General features: G+C 39.0%; 1 protein-coding gene across 1 annotated transcript in view; it reads left to right on the forward strand.

The window, feature by feature from the left end:
* The window catches only part of PLCB1 (phospholipase C, beta 1 (phosphoinositide-specific)), a 394102-nt gene that overhangs the window by 250283 nt on the left and 126899 nt on the right, over positions 1 to 16920 (forward strand). The window contains exons 8-9 of the mRNA XM_009886082.1: positions 1303 to 1403; positions 2831 to 2997. Coding sequence (XP_009884384.1) covers positions 1303 to 1403; positions 2831 to 2997 — 268 coding nt within the window. The remainder of the gene's footprint in view (positions 1 to 1302; positions 1404 to 2830; positions 2998 to 16920) is intronic.

Below are 16920 nucleotides of genomic sequence, written 5' to 3' on the forward strand. Positions count from 1 at the left end.
GGGGCATTATTTTGGAACCATGGAGGGGCGTCATGTGGGTCCGTGGTGCTCCTGGTGACTACCTGTCATAGCTTTTGATAAAGGTAGCTTGCATGGAGGAAAAGCAAAAATTAGATTTTTAGTATTTGCATTTCATGGATTTTGTGTTTTCTCTCTTTTTTTTTTTTTTTTTTTTTTTTTTTTTTTTTTTTTTTTTTTTTTTGTTCCTTTCTAAGGTTTCCTCTGCACAAAACAAGCTTCTGTGCCATTTTCCTTTCTCGGTGCACTGGTGCAAAGGCAGAAGCCAGTGAGCATACTGCTACTGTTCTGTGCTGAAAAAAAACTTTGCACCTTCTTCGGGGCCTTCATTTCTTCCCAGCCCCACTAAAGAAGCAGCCCTTGCTGCCTTCTGCAGAATTTCTGGAGCTTGAAGGCAGCATATGCAAGTGGGAGGAGGGCTCTTGAGCTTCATGCAGAGGACTGTTTTCCTTATCCAGTCCAGTAATTCCCTCCAGTTAAAAACAGTAATTCCGTTTTTTCAGAGAAAAGTCAGCAAGTGTAATGGGGATGATGAAAGTATCATCTAAAAGCAGGATTAAATGTAAATTGTTCTAAATTTTAGAAAATGTAAGAAAAAAAAATGCTGGTATCTCTTCTATAGGAGAGCATTTTCATGAATTCCTGTAAAAGAAATCTGACTGCCAAATGTGTTACATTGAGAGTTTAGGACAAAGATGTATGCAAAAGCTATGCTGCGTGAGTCTTGCCCAGAATTGCCATATCTTGAACGTGTATTTTCAGGAAGGAAAAGGAAATTTTTCTGCTGCTGACAGAGAACAGGAGTATTAATACTGACTCAGTGACCCAGTTTGTTCCCTGGTTCTCTGAAAGCTTTGGAAAGATGAGTGACGTGCTCGTCCTCTGTAATGCTGCCATTTTGCCCACGGAACCAGGCAGGCTCAGCACCGCTGGCCAGCCGCCCCGCTGGGATTGAGCTCAAAGGCTTGATCAGGATTTCTGTACTTATTTATGCTATAGATCATGTGGTTAGATGGAGACGTCCTTTTTTTTTTTTTCTTCACAAGTGCTCAGAGAAAGAGCCTTATGGAAACTAAGATGATGAACGTATTCATATTTTTTTTGAAAGATGTACGCTTTAAGCTGCCCTGTTATTCAGGGGAATTTATTATTCTGCAAAATCTGGGCTTCTCTAGGTTGCAGGAAGCGAATCAAAAGGAGTGCAGTAGTGAGTGATCTGTTTACAAAGAGCGTATAAAAGTGCTGTATTGTTCTTTTGCTAATTTTTTTTTTCCTGTTTTGCAGAATGATTCAATCCCTCAAGATGACTTCACACCAGACGTGTACCGGGTGTTCTTAAATAACCTCTGCCCTCGGCCTGAGATCGACCACATCTTTTCTGAGTTGTAAGAAAAGACACTCATTTACTTATTTATATATTTATTTATTCCCCTTCACTGATTTTCTGGGCTGGGGATGGCAAAGTAAGTTATTTAGACTGCAGCACCATGCAGCAATTGCCACGAACACATTTCAGGGTCAAGCAGGGCTGTTATTTAACCTTGGATTAAGGGTTCCTCCTCTCCCAAGCTTTTGCCTCTGTTTCTAATGGCCAGAGTTTTAAAGTAATTTATTCCTAGAGGAGCAGAACTGCTGGGTCTTGCTTTTCTGTATGGATTAGGATAGTTTAGGCTTCCATGAAAGTAGAGGAAGAAGAGTAATAAGCAATGACAGCATGCAATAGGCGTGAGAATACGTATAATCAGTCCCAAAAGCTCAATTAGGAGTTGCAAAAAATGCAGTAACTTTTAGGATTTGTGCATCATGAATTCACACCATGAAATTAAATTAGCAGCCAGCTACAACTGGTTTCATATGTTCAGTTACAAGCTATATAACTCATGTTGCTTCTACCCCTTGCAGCAAGTTGTTATACTTGCCATGTTTCAGAGGAGTGTGATCAATGGAGTCAGAACGTGAAGCAATATGAAAGCAAAGTAATTTCCAAAATACATCCCAAGACCACCAAAGCAATTAGTGAATGTATCTTTGCAACATGGGCGTGCTCACGTACTCCTTTTGTGCTTATTTTCTCTAAGGTTGAGGTTTCAGAGGAACTCAGCCTTGACCTAGTTTGCTCCCATTGAACCCGAGGGTAGACTTTCTGTTGCTGTCTCGCAGAGTAGAACTAGGCCAGTCCTGAGTGCTGTAGACAACCCTAAGCACGTCACCTGGCTTGGAGGCTTCCTGGATCTCCATCTGGGTACAAATTGTACCCAAACTCTGCTCTTGTTACTAACTCTCTAAATAGGCATCTTTTTGCTTGCTTTGCAGAGTGCCTAGCATTTTTTAGCAGGTTTATAAAAAAAACCCTCAAGCAAATACTGGAATAATGAAGTCAGGGCTGCTTTTATTCAGCAGTAAAACCAAATAGTTGGGCCAAGAATGCCAACGGAGCGTTTGTGGCAAGCTCAGGATTGAATTCTGTGTCATTTTCTCTTTTACTTTTTAAAATTGCCTTGTTCCAGGAATTCAGAGGAATAAAAAGCTTTTAGCATTGCTCTAACTCTTCCCATTGATGTCAGTAATGCTGAATGCTTTGAAAAATCTTACTCCTAAATGTTTGACCAAGAATGTTTGTCGTTGCATGCTGGCAAAGTAAATTTGTCCAGAGACACAGTGGGACAATGTTTTTGTTGTATGATAGTTTGAATCTTGTTTTGGTTTCCCTGGGAAAGTACAGAACATTGAACAAGATTTCAAGGAAATGTATTCCTTTTGTGGATTTTTTGTTTATTTTAATGGCTTTGCTGTTGCTTTAATTTTTCTCTAGTGGTGCCAAGAGCAAACCATACCTTACTGTTGATCAGATGATGGAATTTATAAATTTTAAGCAACGTGATCCACGATTAAATGAAATCCTTTATCCACCGTTAAAACAAGAACAAGTTCAACAGCTGATTGAGAAGTATGAACCCAATAGTAATCTGGCAAAGAAAGGTCAGTGGTTTTTACATTTTCGCTGTACTTAGTTTCTGATTTGAAACAGTGACTCAATTATCCTAGAGTGCATGCTAAAGCAAAATTTGGTTCGGAATCAGAATGGTTGCATTTCCAACTACCTCCTTTTGGATCGTACAAGCCTGCGAGACATTGGTGCGTTTTTAAATGTATTTGGTTGGGATCAATTTAGGAAGGATGGGGCTGGTTTCAGTGCGTGTAACTGATAGTTTAGAACAGTTGCTCTGGCAGGCAAACTTCAGCAGAAACCTTACTATCACAATGACTGTTTACCAGCATCTGAAATGTAAAATTTTAAGAAACAATAGATGGCATTGAAACTAAGGTGATGATAATTCTATCACTTAATAATAGTAGTAAGTTCAGCCCTCTGCTTTCTGATAAAGTGGTACACAAAGTAAAATATGAGAGTAGCTGAGTGTGTTTCATGCGATAATCACAGAAAATTCCCTTTTGAAAAACTTGAGTGTTGTCAGGGCTTAACTGGGCTTTTTGCCAAAACCAGGGAGAGAACTCCTGTTCAAATCTCTGCAGATTTTTGCTATGACCACAAGTCTTAAAATAGCACTGAATTTGTCTGCATCCTGTTTTATTCAAATCCACATATCCTAATGATTACCCCAGCTTTTAATATGTTTATACCTTCAAATTTTAGGGGCATGGGAATATTCTGAAAAACAGATCAATGTGAAATAAAACCTGGTTTGGTCCAGAGATTTTGGATCCAGAGGAATGACAATGACATCTTTCCCAAAAGTCTAGAGGTTAACTGAAGGCACTCCCCCCCTGAAGGAAACCTGAGGCTCTAGATGCCATGATCAACCTTGTCTCAGGGCAAAACTCTTGTAATTTTTCTCATAAGGCTTCTTATTTTTCTAGTCCAATCAAATTTAGTGTTTCCAGAGGTTCTGATGGAAGGTTAAATCCTGCGTCTTTGTCATGCTTATGCAAACTATCTTTTGACGTCAGTGAGAATGCTAGCATGAGTAGATGAAAACACATAGGAACTTCCGTTCTCATCCATGCAAATATTAGAATATTGCTCTGTGCTTACCTTATTTCACATCAGCGACAGTCAAGTCTGGTACCTAAAAGATCATTTTTATTACCCAAATATCGGCGCTTCATATAAACCAAATAAAGGATTTATTAGAAGGAGGTGTGCTGGTGTGCTAGCAGAACACCGAAGTCAAAACGAAATCATGTTTTGACTAGCAATAAGGAGGAAGCATGAAACAAACCTCAGAAGAAGGGTGTTGCAGTGGTGTTTGCTAGCACCCTCCAAGTAGGATTTGTGGGACACCTCCAGCTTAACCTAATTTACATTGGTGCACACATTTGCTGCAGGCACTTGCTTTCCATAGGTGCCTCTCTCCCTGGGTATGATTTATATTGCTTTTGCAGAATCAGTTCTCACAGAAAATGCTGAGTTTAAGGGAAAGGCACGTCATAGGGAGTTAATTCCTTTTGTGTTTTGGTTTTGGGTTTTTTTTTTCTTCTTCAAACTTGTGCACTGATGTCCAGCAAACTTTGACAAAGCTGGTACAACCTGCAGGTCACCTCCGTGCTACTGACACCACCTTTTATTTAGCACCCTGTCTGGTGGCTGAGCTGCAGTAGCTGGCCCATTCCTCTAATCAGGCCCCAGTGCAAATCCTGAGCATACTGCCTTAAAATTACAGGAATTGGCTAATCGGGATTGACACCAGGACATAATGTTTTCTGTACATCTGCTCCAAGTTGGGAATGCAATTCACTGTATATTAAATGAACTGTAGGTGTGCGCTCAGTCCTACACTGATAGAATAATTGCAAACAAATGCTGCATGTCTGTAAAATGTCACCAAAATATAACAGTGCATATTCAAAATAATGATTTAACCTTTTAATATGGTGTTTTCTAAAAGAAATTGTCACTCAGGCTTCATGCTGTCGGAAAGGACTGTTCATAGGCTGAATTGCAGGCATGGCAGACCGAAGTGACATGCTTCAGTGACACTATCCCTGCCACTGAAACTATGCTCCCTTGGGCCACTGAGCAGAGGTGTTATTTTCAGTAGGCCTGTGGATATTCAAATCACAGTTAGATGTGGTCCACATACACCTATGAACTTGTTGGCCTTAACTTCCCACCTCTGCTGCTCATATATTCTTCTACACTTCTTGCGGTGGCATTGCTTATGTCCCCTTATTTGCCAGCGCCAAAGTCAATGGAGAGGTAGGGATGGAAGTAGGATGCTTGGAATGGCCTCAGCGCTGTCCGTTAAAATAGTAGGAGCAGGTAGAAACCTTTGGGCACCCAGGCCAGCAGCTAAAACAGGTAAGAAGGTAGCAGAAGCCTTCATCCAGCGTAGTTCTCAAAGAAAACAGGGCCCAACTGCTCTGTGAAGAGAGATGGGCTTAGGGTCATTGTCCCCATGGTCCTTTATGCTTCTTTGTTCTGAAGTGCGCTTGAAGAGGTCCTAACTAAACAAGTCCTCAGGATTAATGGGGTACACCAAAAAACAGAAGAGCAGCGTAGGAAAGAGAGAAGTAGTGTAACAAGACGCATGAGGCAGCGGTAATGATGTGAATTACATTACAAACAGCAGGATGGGAAATGGAGTTACAGGTGGCCTGAGGATGACTTCATCACTGTTATGCCAGAGCAATGCAATTAAATAATTGGACTTTTGGAGCAGTTTTGCAGAGTTTTGGTTCAAGAAGCAAGCCAGAAGATCTGACAACATGGTATATGTATTTGTTCTTTCTTGGCAATGAGAAGTTGCTCCTTTAAAGTAACTCACAGATACGTGTCCAGAACAGAAGAAAATATCGTAAAGAAATTTAAAAGTTGTGATTAAACACTCTTTGTGAGTAATGAGTGATTTGAAGTACTTTGTGGTGGTAGAGACTTTAAAGGCTTGTTTGCAAGAATTGGGTGATATAAATTGCCAGCCTTCATGCCAGTTAAATCCCTTTTCCTCAGATTGTCCTGGAGTTTGGACATTTGCAGCTGCTCAGCGTGTGTGTGTTTGTGCATGGATGCCTGCACACAGATACATTGTTTTGTTTCCATAAGCTGCCTTGACCAGCTCTATTCATCATCTTGTTCCGTTTTCATAACATCAGATTGCAGAGAGGTTGGGGACAAACATACGCATAAATGGTGAAGGTCTGTCCACTTTCATGTTTGTTTCTGTAGTATTTCTATATTTAATTATTTAAACAATCTGTCCAATGTTCAGATGTCTCACCAAAATAAAGGGATTCATGTTCAGCATCCTCATGAAATAAGCCAAGCTCTTCCGTTTAATTTGAACTCTAAAGCCTGTGTAGTCCTTGTTTAAACAGCCAGAGAAAATTACTTTTACAAAAGCCTGAGACAGTTAGTGGCAAATGTCCTTATTTTTCGGGTATTCTATAATTCTATACATTTCTAATCATCTTTCCCAAAATTAGACAAAATATATATCGTTTTCCTTTTTCTCCTGTGCACAGTAGCACACATGTCAAGATGCAAACTTAAGCTGAATACTTGCAATTCACAAGGATTAAAAACGTTTATGCTGTGGGAGTAAGATTTCATGTTTGCAACGTATAGAATGTCCTGGCCTCAATGCAGTAAATCACTTAAGCATACGCTTAACTTTATGGGTGGTGTGGGAAGAGAGGATAGTTGATAAAAATCTCTTACCCTCCTTGAACATCATATTAATTCTCTATTGAAGCTCAATTCCCATGATTACCTATTTCTCAGCACTGTTGAAGTGAAATTTCTGGGCAGTTTCTGGCCATAACCATGAGTGCAGGTACCTGGACAACTTCTGAGTGTGTGATGCGCTTTCTTCTTCGCAAATAACGTTTTATGTATTGAAAAGTTCTTTTAAATAAAATTAGGGAATTTTTTCCTTGAAAACTTAAATCCAAATTCATAAAAGAGAAACTATGTGCCTTCATAGAGCAGCCTGACTCCTTGCTCCCACTACCCTGTTTGGACAGTTCTAGACCTTCACTCCTCTGATGATTATATCTTCTTCTAATTTCCCATCCAACTGTATTCCTGATCTGTGCGCATCCACTGTACAACAACATTCTCTTTTAACTTAATTATTCTTCTCTCATAGCTAATTAAATGAAATTCTAAAGAATGCTTGTACTGTCTCTCAACTTTCACACCACTAGTCAAATGCTTTTGACATCTCATAATTCTCTGTTCCTCTGCCAATATAGCCCTTTTTCTGTACCTTTTGCAGCTAAAGTACAGTATTTTCAATACAGTAAGCTGGAATTGTACATGATATTTTAAACTTTTTCAACATGGCTCTTGAGGTACCTGGTAAAGTCAAGTACCAATGTGCTTACTGTGGGCCTTAGGTTGCGCAGTTCTGAGTAAAAAGGCTGCCCGTGTTCCTGCTCATCGCAATCGTACTTTTAGGTATTGTATTGCTGGGATGTGACTGAGCTTTTGCAACATCAGCAGATACATGGGCTCGACATCTACATAGGTTAAGCATCTGGAGTAGTATTTTACTGTGGTTGAAGCAAGCTGTTGTGATTAATGCTTTGTGTCATACAGTGAAGGAGATTAATGCACTATGTATGGCACGTTTCCTTATCAGGTGGAAGCAGAAGGAAGTTCCTGGTACTGCTGAGCAGTCTCTCGCTGTCAGCAAAGCCGTGCTGGGGGGCTGTTAGGCCTGGTTAAGTAGCACCTTAGAGTTTGGTATTTTCAGGCTGTAAAGCATTTGCATTGGGTGGCTGGCATAACTGCTAAATGTGTTCCCTTTCAAGTTACCAGGTTGATAATGGGATGTGTATTAATAAATCAGTTGCCAAGTGGCTGATGGGGAATTTCCTTATTTGCTTTTATTTCTAAGTAAGTTGTTCAGGATCTTGTTACATTATGGATGAGAGATGGGACATCAATGTTGAGTTTCAGGTGTCTCTGCTTGCAGTGTCGAGGTTCCAGGGAATGATAGTCCTCATTTCCAGAATTATGTGGAATTTACTACATAAGTTTCACACAAATTCTGCAAAAACGTGGTAGTTGCTTGTGACTTAACAATGCCATTCATTTCCAAAAGTTTTTAAGTTCAAAAGGACCCTGGAGCTTTGAGAGCTCAAATCCTGTTGTCTCAATTAAACCTTTGCTCCTGAAACCAGTGTTTTGACAACCACTGAGTAACAGTTTTGGCTCTAGGGGCATCCTGTGTCTCTTAAAGACTCTAAGCGTGCAAGAATAAGAGCTATACTCATGTACCACACTAGCAATGAAGAATACGAAACCAAGGCTTACTGTGGAAAGGAGACACAGAAAAAGCTGGAATTGTGCTATAGCAATAAAATATATGCTTCCCACTGTCCTCGTTAGTGAGAGCAAGACAAGGGTTAGGTTATTATTAGCCATTATTTTTAGAGTGGTTTTTATTGAGATTTTCTTGACTGTACTATAAGCTTTAAAAATAGTCTGGAAGTGCTCTGGAGATTTTCCTGGCCAGTGGATCTCTTCACCAGATTGTACTTACTAGAAGGCATCTTTGAGATAAGTGATAGCATAAAGATGTTCAAATTTTTTTCTCTTAAGTATGCGTTTGTTTAAATAATATCTCTGCCTATTTAATTTTAAAGGGCCAAACCTTTAGATCTGCACAGAAGAAAAGTGCTGTCCTCTTATATTTCACAGCGTTTCCTTCTCCAGATTTTCTCAACTATACCTATTTGAAAATACATTTGGAATGTCAGTTTTAGTTAGACATGTATGTAGAAGCATCATAGGGCAGCTGGTTCCATGACTCTCTTTGAATTCCAGTATTAATTCTGGTTTGCTAGTGCACATTTATTGGCAGTTGTTGTGCTGGGGTTTTCTTAGGTAATAAAATAAATTAAGCAATTAACATTAGATTAAGATATACGTAATTTATACAGCATTTACTACATGTGTTTTTCTCATGGCAGCCTTAACACCAGGCAGTATTTACTTCAGCACAAATGTGTTTTTCGTCCTTTGAACATCAATACATTTTGAACATTTTCATCCCACCACATTAAATTCACCTCTTAGTAACTGCTTAAGAGTAATTACACATTGGAGTCTTTTGAGGGCAGAAGGGGGTCATTTCCTAGGCAACAGATTTTAATGGCAAAAACAAGTACCGTGCAACCGTGGCTACACTTTTAAGACATACTTCATCATATTTAAAGCATAAATTCCAATGTATAAACCATGCAGTGAAATGGTGGGGGTTTCTGGCTCTGACATATTCATAGGAAGTGTTAAAAAATGGTTGAAATCCTTCGGGCTCCTAAATGTAACATTGGAAATTAAGAATACTTACCAAAAAAACCCCAGTAACTTTGGGATTTTCAGGGCTTTCCAGCATTCCAGTTGTACAAGAGAAGAGATCTCAGCATTGTTTCTCATTCTCAAATGATGACAGAACAATAGATGCCAGTCACAATTTATTACTCTTTAAAATTTATAAGCCACACAAAAGTTGTAGCCTATCCCATGCTGTCAGCAACAAGTGCTAAGTTCGGTAGCTTGCCAGAAAGCCTTTTTTTAATTATTTTTAAATATATATATGCAGCAAATGCTAGTACGAATAATGTATCACCATAAATAAGTTAATGGAAGCTATACTTGTCAAAATGAATTTGCAAAAAAGTTTCTGTAATGCGTTGTATTTCCTTTTAAGTTGCTTGGGTTTTAGTTACTAGTTAAGCTGTAAAATTCATTTCAGATCTTGCAGTTATTGGGACGGTTGCATCTCAAGTAAAATACTAAATGTTGTAAAATCTTTTAGAATGGAAGGTCCTCAGTTAGAAGGATTTTTTGTATCTGCTTTACCTGTACCGTGCTTCATCTTTCTAGCTTAACAGTAACAACTAGATAACAAAATGAAACAGTGATGGGGACTAGCAATAATAGATTGCTAGTGAAATATAGTGTTATTCACTGAATAACAGTGAAAAAAACCACAGTACTATCTGGCTCAGTAAAAAAGCAAAAGTTTTTACCATTTATCCTTTGGTTGCGTTTTAAAAGTGTAAGAACAGGCTTGGATCTGAGACCCATGTGCTCATGCATAGAGTTAGTTTTTGCTGTTGGCACTAGAATTAATGAAAATTCAAAAATATGTTTAGGATTCCAGGGAGGGCAAGTTTCCTAATCTTCTGTGTGTAACACGGATACTTTGAAAGAAGCATGAGCTTTGCAGAAATGCATTTTGGGACTATTGTCTGGTACTGGGAATAACTACACTGACATCAGTGAAACTGTGCCAAATGTAAAGTGGACAGACTTATTGTAGAACTTACATCTTCAGAGCTGCAGAGCATAAACTAATAGTGATAATGTAAGTTCAGCAATCAGACCAGACCTGCGCTAACTAATATGGAAGCTGACCATACCAGTGACTCTTGTCCCATGTCCTGGAAACCTGATAGACAACCTGATGGACCCCAGGCTCAAACCCTACAGGCAGGCTTAAACCCCACAGCCTAAAATTGAAAATGGATGAAAGAACATGGGGTGACAGAACCACAAAGCAAACACGAGTAGCAGTTTTGGAGTATACCTAGAGTCGCATGATTCCCTTCAGGTACAGCTTTTGCTCAGGGGTAAGTAAAGAGTCTTACAACAATTCTGCATTTCAAGCGTTGTGGAGAAACATTTTTCTGCTGCTGCCTGCCTGTATTGTGTTTGACTCCGCTTCAGACTATCAGAGTCCATAAATAGAAAACTTATTCTAAAAGTAAAACAGCTTTGTTGTGCTTGTTGCTGTTTTACTGCCTCTTTTATGGAACACAGGGAGGTGTTCAATTTTAGCAGCGGGATTTATTATTTGAAGATGAATATCAGATAAAGTTTACTTCTGAAAACATAAAGCAGCATGGACTCAAGTGCTGAAGGAAACAAATGTAGATAAACTTTGAATAAACATTGTGGGGTTTGCCTCTTCATTCTGACTGCTGCAAATGTAGTGCTTTGCAGCTGCAAAGGGCTCATGAGGACAAAGGGAGTGAAGACTGCTGTGATCCAGTGGGTGACATCCAGAACTGGTGGCAGAAGAGCGCGGTTTTCCTGGCTCTGCTGCAAACGAGCTCACTGACATTTGGCCATCCCCTTTCATGTGCCGTTTTGTTTTTTGCCTCATACTTTGGTCAACTCAACTAAATAGATGGTCTCTGCCTTGAGGAGCTAGCAATGATCTGTGAGTCTTTCGGTATGTATGGTATCTGTCATAACAGGGCTGTTAGCATAGTTGGAGTATGCGTGCCACTATAATACAACGACCATATGAGGAAGTTTCTCTTATAATGACAGATGTAATCGTCTACTCTAACAATATCCTTTAGATGGAATATGACTGTTGCCTATAAATACGTCAGGGCTAAATGCTGGGGAGGGAGAAAGAAGTGGTAAGCTAAAGGACAATGTTGGCAGAAGAACACAGCAGCATCAAGTGGCCTTGAATAAATTTAGGCTGGAAATTAAGAGAGGTTTCCTAACTTTACACTTCTGGCGCAGCCTACCAGAGGTAATAAAGAGGGCAGAAAAAGCAATTGTTATGAAGATAGAGCTCAATTTGTTTATGAAAGGGATTGTTGAATGCAGTGCCTGCAGTTGCAGGACCAAGTTGAAAGAGCAGACAAGGAAGTTCCTTTCAAGGGACTGAAGTCCCTTCTTTTTAGTTTATTTGAACTGTCTTTGCAGAGCCATGCCTTTATTCTTTTCCACTTCTTTTTAATATTAACCTCTCCTTGAACTGAAGGAGTTTCTGGAAGTAAAAATATTAGCTGTGAAGGTGGCTTTTCCTAGATTTTTCCCCACCTATTAGCATGCTTACACTCTACTCTTTTCTCTTCCCATTATACTGCAGAACAATCTTTTTGGCAAGTGCATTAATAGCTTATATCGAGAAGTATCCCTTAAGAGAGAAAAGTATGTATTTTTAGATGTCTTTTAATGCAACTTAGCAACTGGAAGTAAGCCAACATTTAACATCATTACATCTCCCAGGATCACTCTGAGGCATTCTACAGAGTGTGTTTTTGAGAGGTTTGGAAAGACAGTGACATATTCCAGTAGTGGCCCTCTTTCAAGTCTGTCAGAAATAACTGTAGTATTGCTGGGATTAATGGTATTTTTATGTCTGATTTAAAATCTTTCCACTTATCTAGTTGTCTGCCTGACTTAGAAATCTGCCATGTGGTAAAGTGCTCATTCCACTGCTAGCTAGGAACTAGTATGAAGGTGATTTTATAGTGTTTTATAGATTTAATTGGATCTAAACTGTCTGCTTTCTTGTATCCTGTAAGAGATATCCTGTCAGAAACGATTTCTTTATTACATCTGTGCTGAATAGTCAAGAGCAGCTAGAGAATGGGCTTATGTATGTAAAAACCTGTGACCCCACAGACTTTCTGTGCATAGTAATTTTTGTAGGTGATTGCGATTTGGGCTCAAAGTGTTCAGAAATACGAAGGTTAAGATGTCTGCTGGGAGACTTGGGTGTAGCTCACTGCCTTTGCTTCATTTGTCCTGATGTAATGAATGAGACTTGCCCAGGTGATAGGGCCTTTAGCACCTCCTCCTGGATCATGCTCCAGACCTCAACTGAAGTCCAGAGCAGCCGGTAGGTTTGCATGTAGACAGCAGTTATGGTGGGAAAGCGGGTCTTGAGAACAGAGTTCCTTGACACTGCAAGAACGTCTGTTACATGACTGTGTTGCTCTGCATTATCTCGCAATGTCAGCCGAAATCATCAAGATGTATATGCATTGGGGTTTTTAACAGCCAAGACCCCGCTTTTGGACAAGAACCTCGAATACAGTAGCTGAGGCTTGCTAATGTAAAGACTGAACAAATCAGGCCAGCACTTTTAAGCAAAATAGAATTTGGACAGGGAACAAAAAAGAAAAAAAGCAGAAGAGTAAATGCCTGCCAAGGAATAAGCTGCAGTCCCATGTGGTTCTCTAGCTAACTTTAGATACAGCGTTTCTTCACAGTCCAACTTGGAGATGATGCTGATCACTTTGCATCAGTCTTGAGACTTAGGAGAGATTGCTTGTTGATCTACACCAGAGTGAGATTTTACCCAACTCCATAAAAATTCCTAAATATTCAGACATGTATATATATGTCTGCTAACATTTTAGAAACTGTTTTTGTTTAAAGAAAGAGCTATCTGTGACTGAAAAGAGAGGATATTCACCAGTAAGAAACTGCTTGATACTACATATAGGGATCTGGTTAAATGTGAACTGTAACACAGATGTGATTAGTTCAAGACTCTGGACAGTTGTGTGTTTTTTAGCTATTATAAGCATATGCTATAAATATATGTATACTATTTACTATTTACAAAACACTGTTTTACAGTATAACAGGTTCCAATAATTCTTCTCCTTAACACAACACCTCTGCTTACCAGAATCTCTGAACTGTGGCCATGCTTTGTTACAGCAGAATTTTTTAAAGGTGCGGTGGAGATTTAGATGATCAAGATCCATTAAAATAAAGGTCTTCCCAACATTTACATTTTAAGGAAGAGAAAATGTTGAGGGTCTAAAATCTTCCTTGCCTATGTGTGCGTTTTACTGTTTTCTAGCGCTACTAGAGAAAAGTATATAAATGTCGTAGGCTGTAGCTCCTGTGGGTTAGAGCCGTTCTTTCTTGGGTCTTTGAAAAGGGCTGAAAAACCTTGTGACTTCTAATAAAATAAATAAATAGTATGTTCAACATTGCATGGTGACTTTAAGATCTTGTTAAAATGGATGGCTCATGCCAATAGACACAAGTGAGGTTTGGAATCTTCTGCTTCTTCTCAGATGACACTCCATCTTCCTTTCCCTTTGAGATGGCAGTGTCCTTGGAATGCTCCCAAAGTTTTCATTCTGATTGAAAATGCTTTTTATCATAAAAATATGAAGTTTGCTATTTGACATGGCTTGCCTAGAAGGTTATGGGAAATATTTCCTCCCTAAAGTGAACTAAGTGTCTTGAGTTGCAGTACCTCTTCTGAAACCCATTCAGAAAAGTGGTTTTCCATTTGCAAACATTATCTTGCAAAAAAAAAAATAAAAATCCAACGTTAGTTTTCTCTGTGCGCTTGCACAGCTGATAAAATTGATATGATAGCTTCATTAGAAGGACAAGCATTTCTCATTCAACTATACTGATTTTTGCTTTACTGGGTTGATAATCCTTACTCTGCAAAATATTCTGGATCTCAGTGTCCTTGGGCATGTGAGATTTCTGCATGGATTAACTGATACCGAGCAAGCTTTTTTATGTCTGCTACTTAAGCGTAACATGTTTACTTTCCCATGTTTTCCCTCTCTGACTGCTTGTCATTCAGTAAGCATTTATTTTGGATATTGTGTAGGAATTGCCATTCTCTGTTTATATTCAGATTTCCCTGTGTCCTAGTACAATATACACGTTCAAGGGTAGAGCAATGAATCTTGCTCTATTCCTTTTTTACTGAGTAAGTTTTCTGTTTCTTTTTCAAGAACTTGTTGCCAAAGAAAGCTTGTTTTGGTTTGTGGCCAGGTAACCGTCTAATTACAGAAAGTAGTTGAGCAAGTGTAACTGAGGGCAGAATTGAATCTATTACATTTTCCTTTAAGTTTAGAAATCTGAAATGAGGTTTGACCACAACAGGACATTCTCCTGGTTTGGTGTTAAAGGATTTAAGCAATGAGACAACCAGTAAATCCGTTGCAAGAGTGTGTTTCCTAGTGCAATTAGTTGTAGCACTGCCAAGCTTTTTCAGACATTCACCCCAAATTTTCCATTGCTTACTCTGATCTCATTACTTGGTTCAGCCTTTGGCTACTGTAACTGTTCTTTCTCATCCTTACCATTTACACTTAAAACGCTTGTTGACCATTATATTATTCCCACTTCAGTTTTACATGTTTGATCTTTCTTGTTTTGGCGTATATTGTGACATATGTTATTATTCATAACACTTATCTAAATAATCTTCTGTATACAGACACATTTCTGATGCTAGTAAGCAAAAAACAGAGTCATGAGAGTGGGTGCAGTGTCAGTGGTCCCATTAAGATCCTTCATGTTGTCAACAGTTAAGCGTAACACGTCCATTAAATCTTTGGGATTGGCTATATGGCTAGGTTTATTTATGGATATGTATGTTGATATATTTGATGCCATGCATGTTTACGTCTTTCATCAATGACTTGATAGTAAAATGTCCTGCTAATCAATTATATTTCTTTCCAACCAACTTTTTTGATGTAGCTATATACAGACGTTTTCTGCGTCTTGTTTGCTTTTCAAGATGGTGGATTTCTAGGCGTCTTATTCCCAATTCAGCTCTGTGTTTTGTATTTTTCTTTGTTTGAATGATTAGCTACCTAGCTTGAATTATTATTTGTGTTTTCTCATTTGATTTCCTTCCCATTTACCTTGTCCTGTTTTGATAACAGCTCCTAGAGAACTGCCTGTTCTTTAAACCCTGTGCTGTTGAATCTACTTTTTCAGATTATTAAAGACTGTATGAAACTAGAGCTACCGCTCATCTATGTGGCAGCCTCTGGACTTCTCTCATGCAGTTGAGCTGTCAAATTCAAAGAAACTCTGATCTTCTATTCTGACCCCAGTTTGTTTCTGTTTGTGCTTTCTGCAGATTAGTTTTTCCAATAAGGAAAAATTTGAAGTTTGAAACTCTAATAAATGCTTCACTAATATTCAGATACAGCGATTCAGATGTATTGCCCTTCCTCTACTTACTTATTAATTTGATAAAACTGTCTGACTAGGAGGAATTTTTCCCCTTGCTGCTCATGGAGAAAATTGCTAAAATGAAAGTTACTGACAACTTTGCTTGTGGTGTGTACATGGTGGTTGGCTTATAGATATTTTGAAGTATCTGCAGATCCTGACCTGAGGCCTGAGAGTCTTTTCTGCCCCCAGTGGTTTTTTCTGAAATAGAGCAGTACTGACTTTCCTGGGGTAAAGTCCAGGAACACAATTGTAGGGGTTGTGGCATTTTCAGTCTTGGCTGACCTTGGTACCATATTCTCTCCTTGTGATGACTTTGCTATTAAGAGGATGTTGCTTGGATGATGCAGTCCTGTCCTGCCCTAGTTTAAAAAACTGAATATAGACAGAAATTCCGGTTATACCATAGCAATATAGTAATAGCACACGTGTCTAGAAAGCTGAACGGGTTTCAGCATCACTTCCAAAATCACTTGGATGCAAATGCTGCAAGTGTTATCAGAGTAGCTCTGGCACATTTTGTCCCACACAGTGTGAATTTTATGTAAATTTGTCCTTGTGAACTTCTCTGCTGGCTCACAAAGCTAGAAAGCATAGAGTAGCTAACGCGTGCCCAGTATCAAGGGACACACTGGGAGTATATTCATCCTACTCTACACCGTGCATGAAAATGTTAATACCTAATGAGCTGTAAATTGCAGTGCTGGTTTGTGAAATCAATTCCCAATGGGGCATATTGTACAGATCTCTTGCAGGATTATAAAATATCTGCTTTACTTGGCGGATTTTAATCTTTGAGTTGAGAGGACTGCTCAGTTGTATGGGATTACAGTGAATGTGATTAATGTTACAGATTGCATTGGAATAGACCTGATTTTGCTGTCAGACAAAATACTAAAGTAATTCTGTGCTGCTGGCTGGGAAGTACGAGGTGCCAATTAATTGTCTCTTTTGCTTTTTTTGTTTGTTTTCTTTTTTACTTTAATAACATCTCTTGGCACAATTGTGCCTTCCAGTTACATAACTGAGTGGATAACAGCATGGGCGTAAACAAATGGAAAGCTCTATTAAGTCTGCAGATAGAAGGAAAGAACTGTATAAGATCCATACAGCCAAACCTGTTGACTTGCTTACAAGCAAATACACATTTTAATTGTCATACAAAA

This window comes from Charadrius vociferus, unplaced genomic scaffold, assembly GCF_000708025.1.
Source record: "Charadrius vociferus isolate BGI_N301 unplaced genomic scaffold, ASM70802v2 scaffold455, whole genome shotgun sequence".
NCBI lineage: Eukaryota > Metazoa > Chordata > Aves > Charadriiformes > Charadriidae > Charadrius > Charadrius vociferus.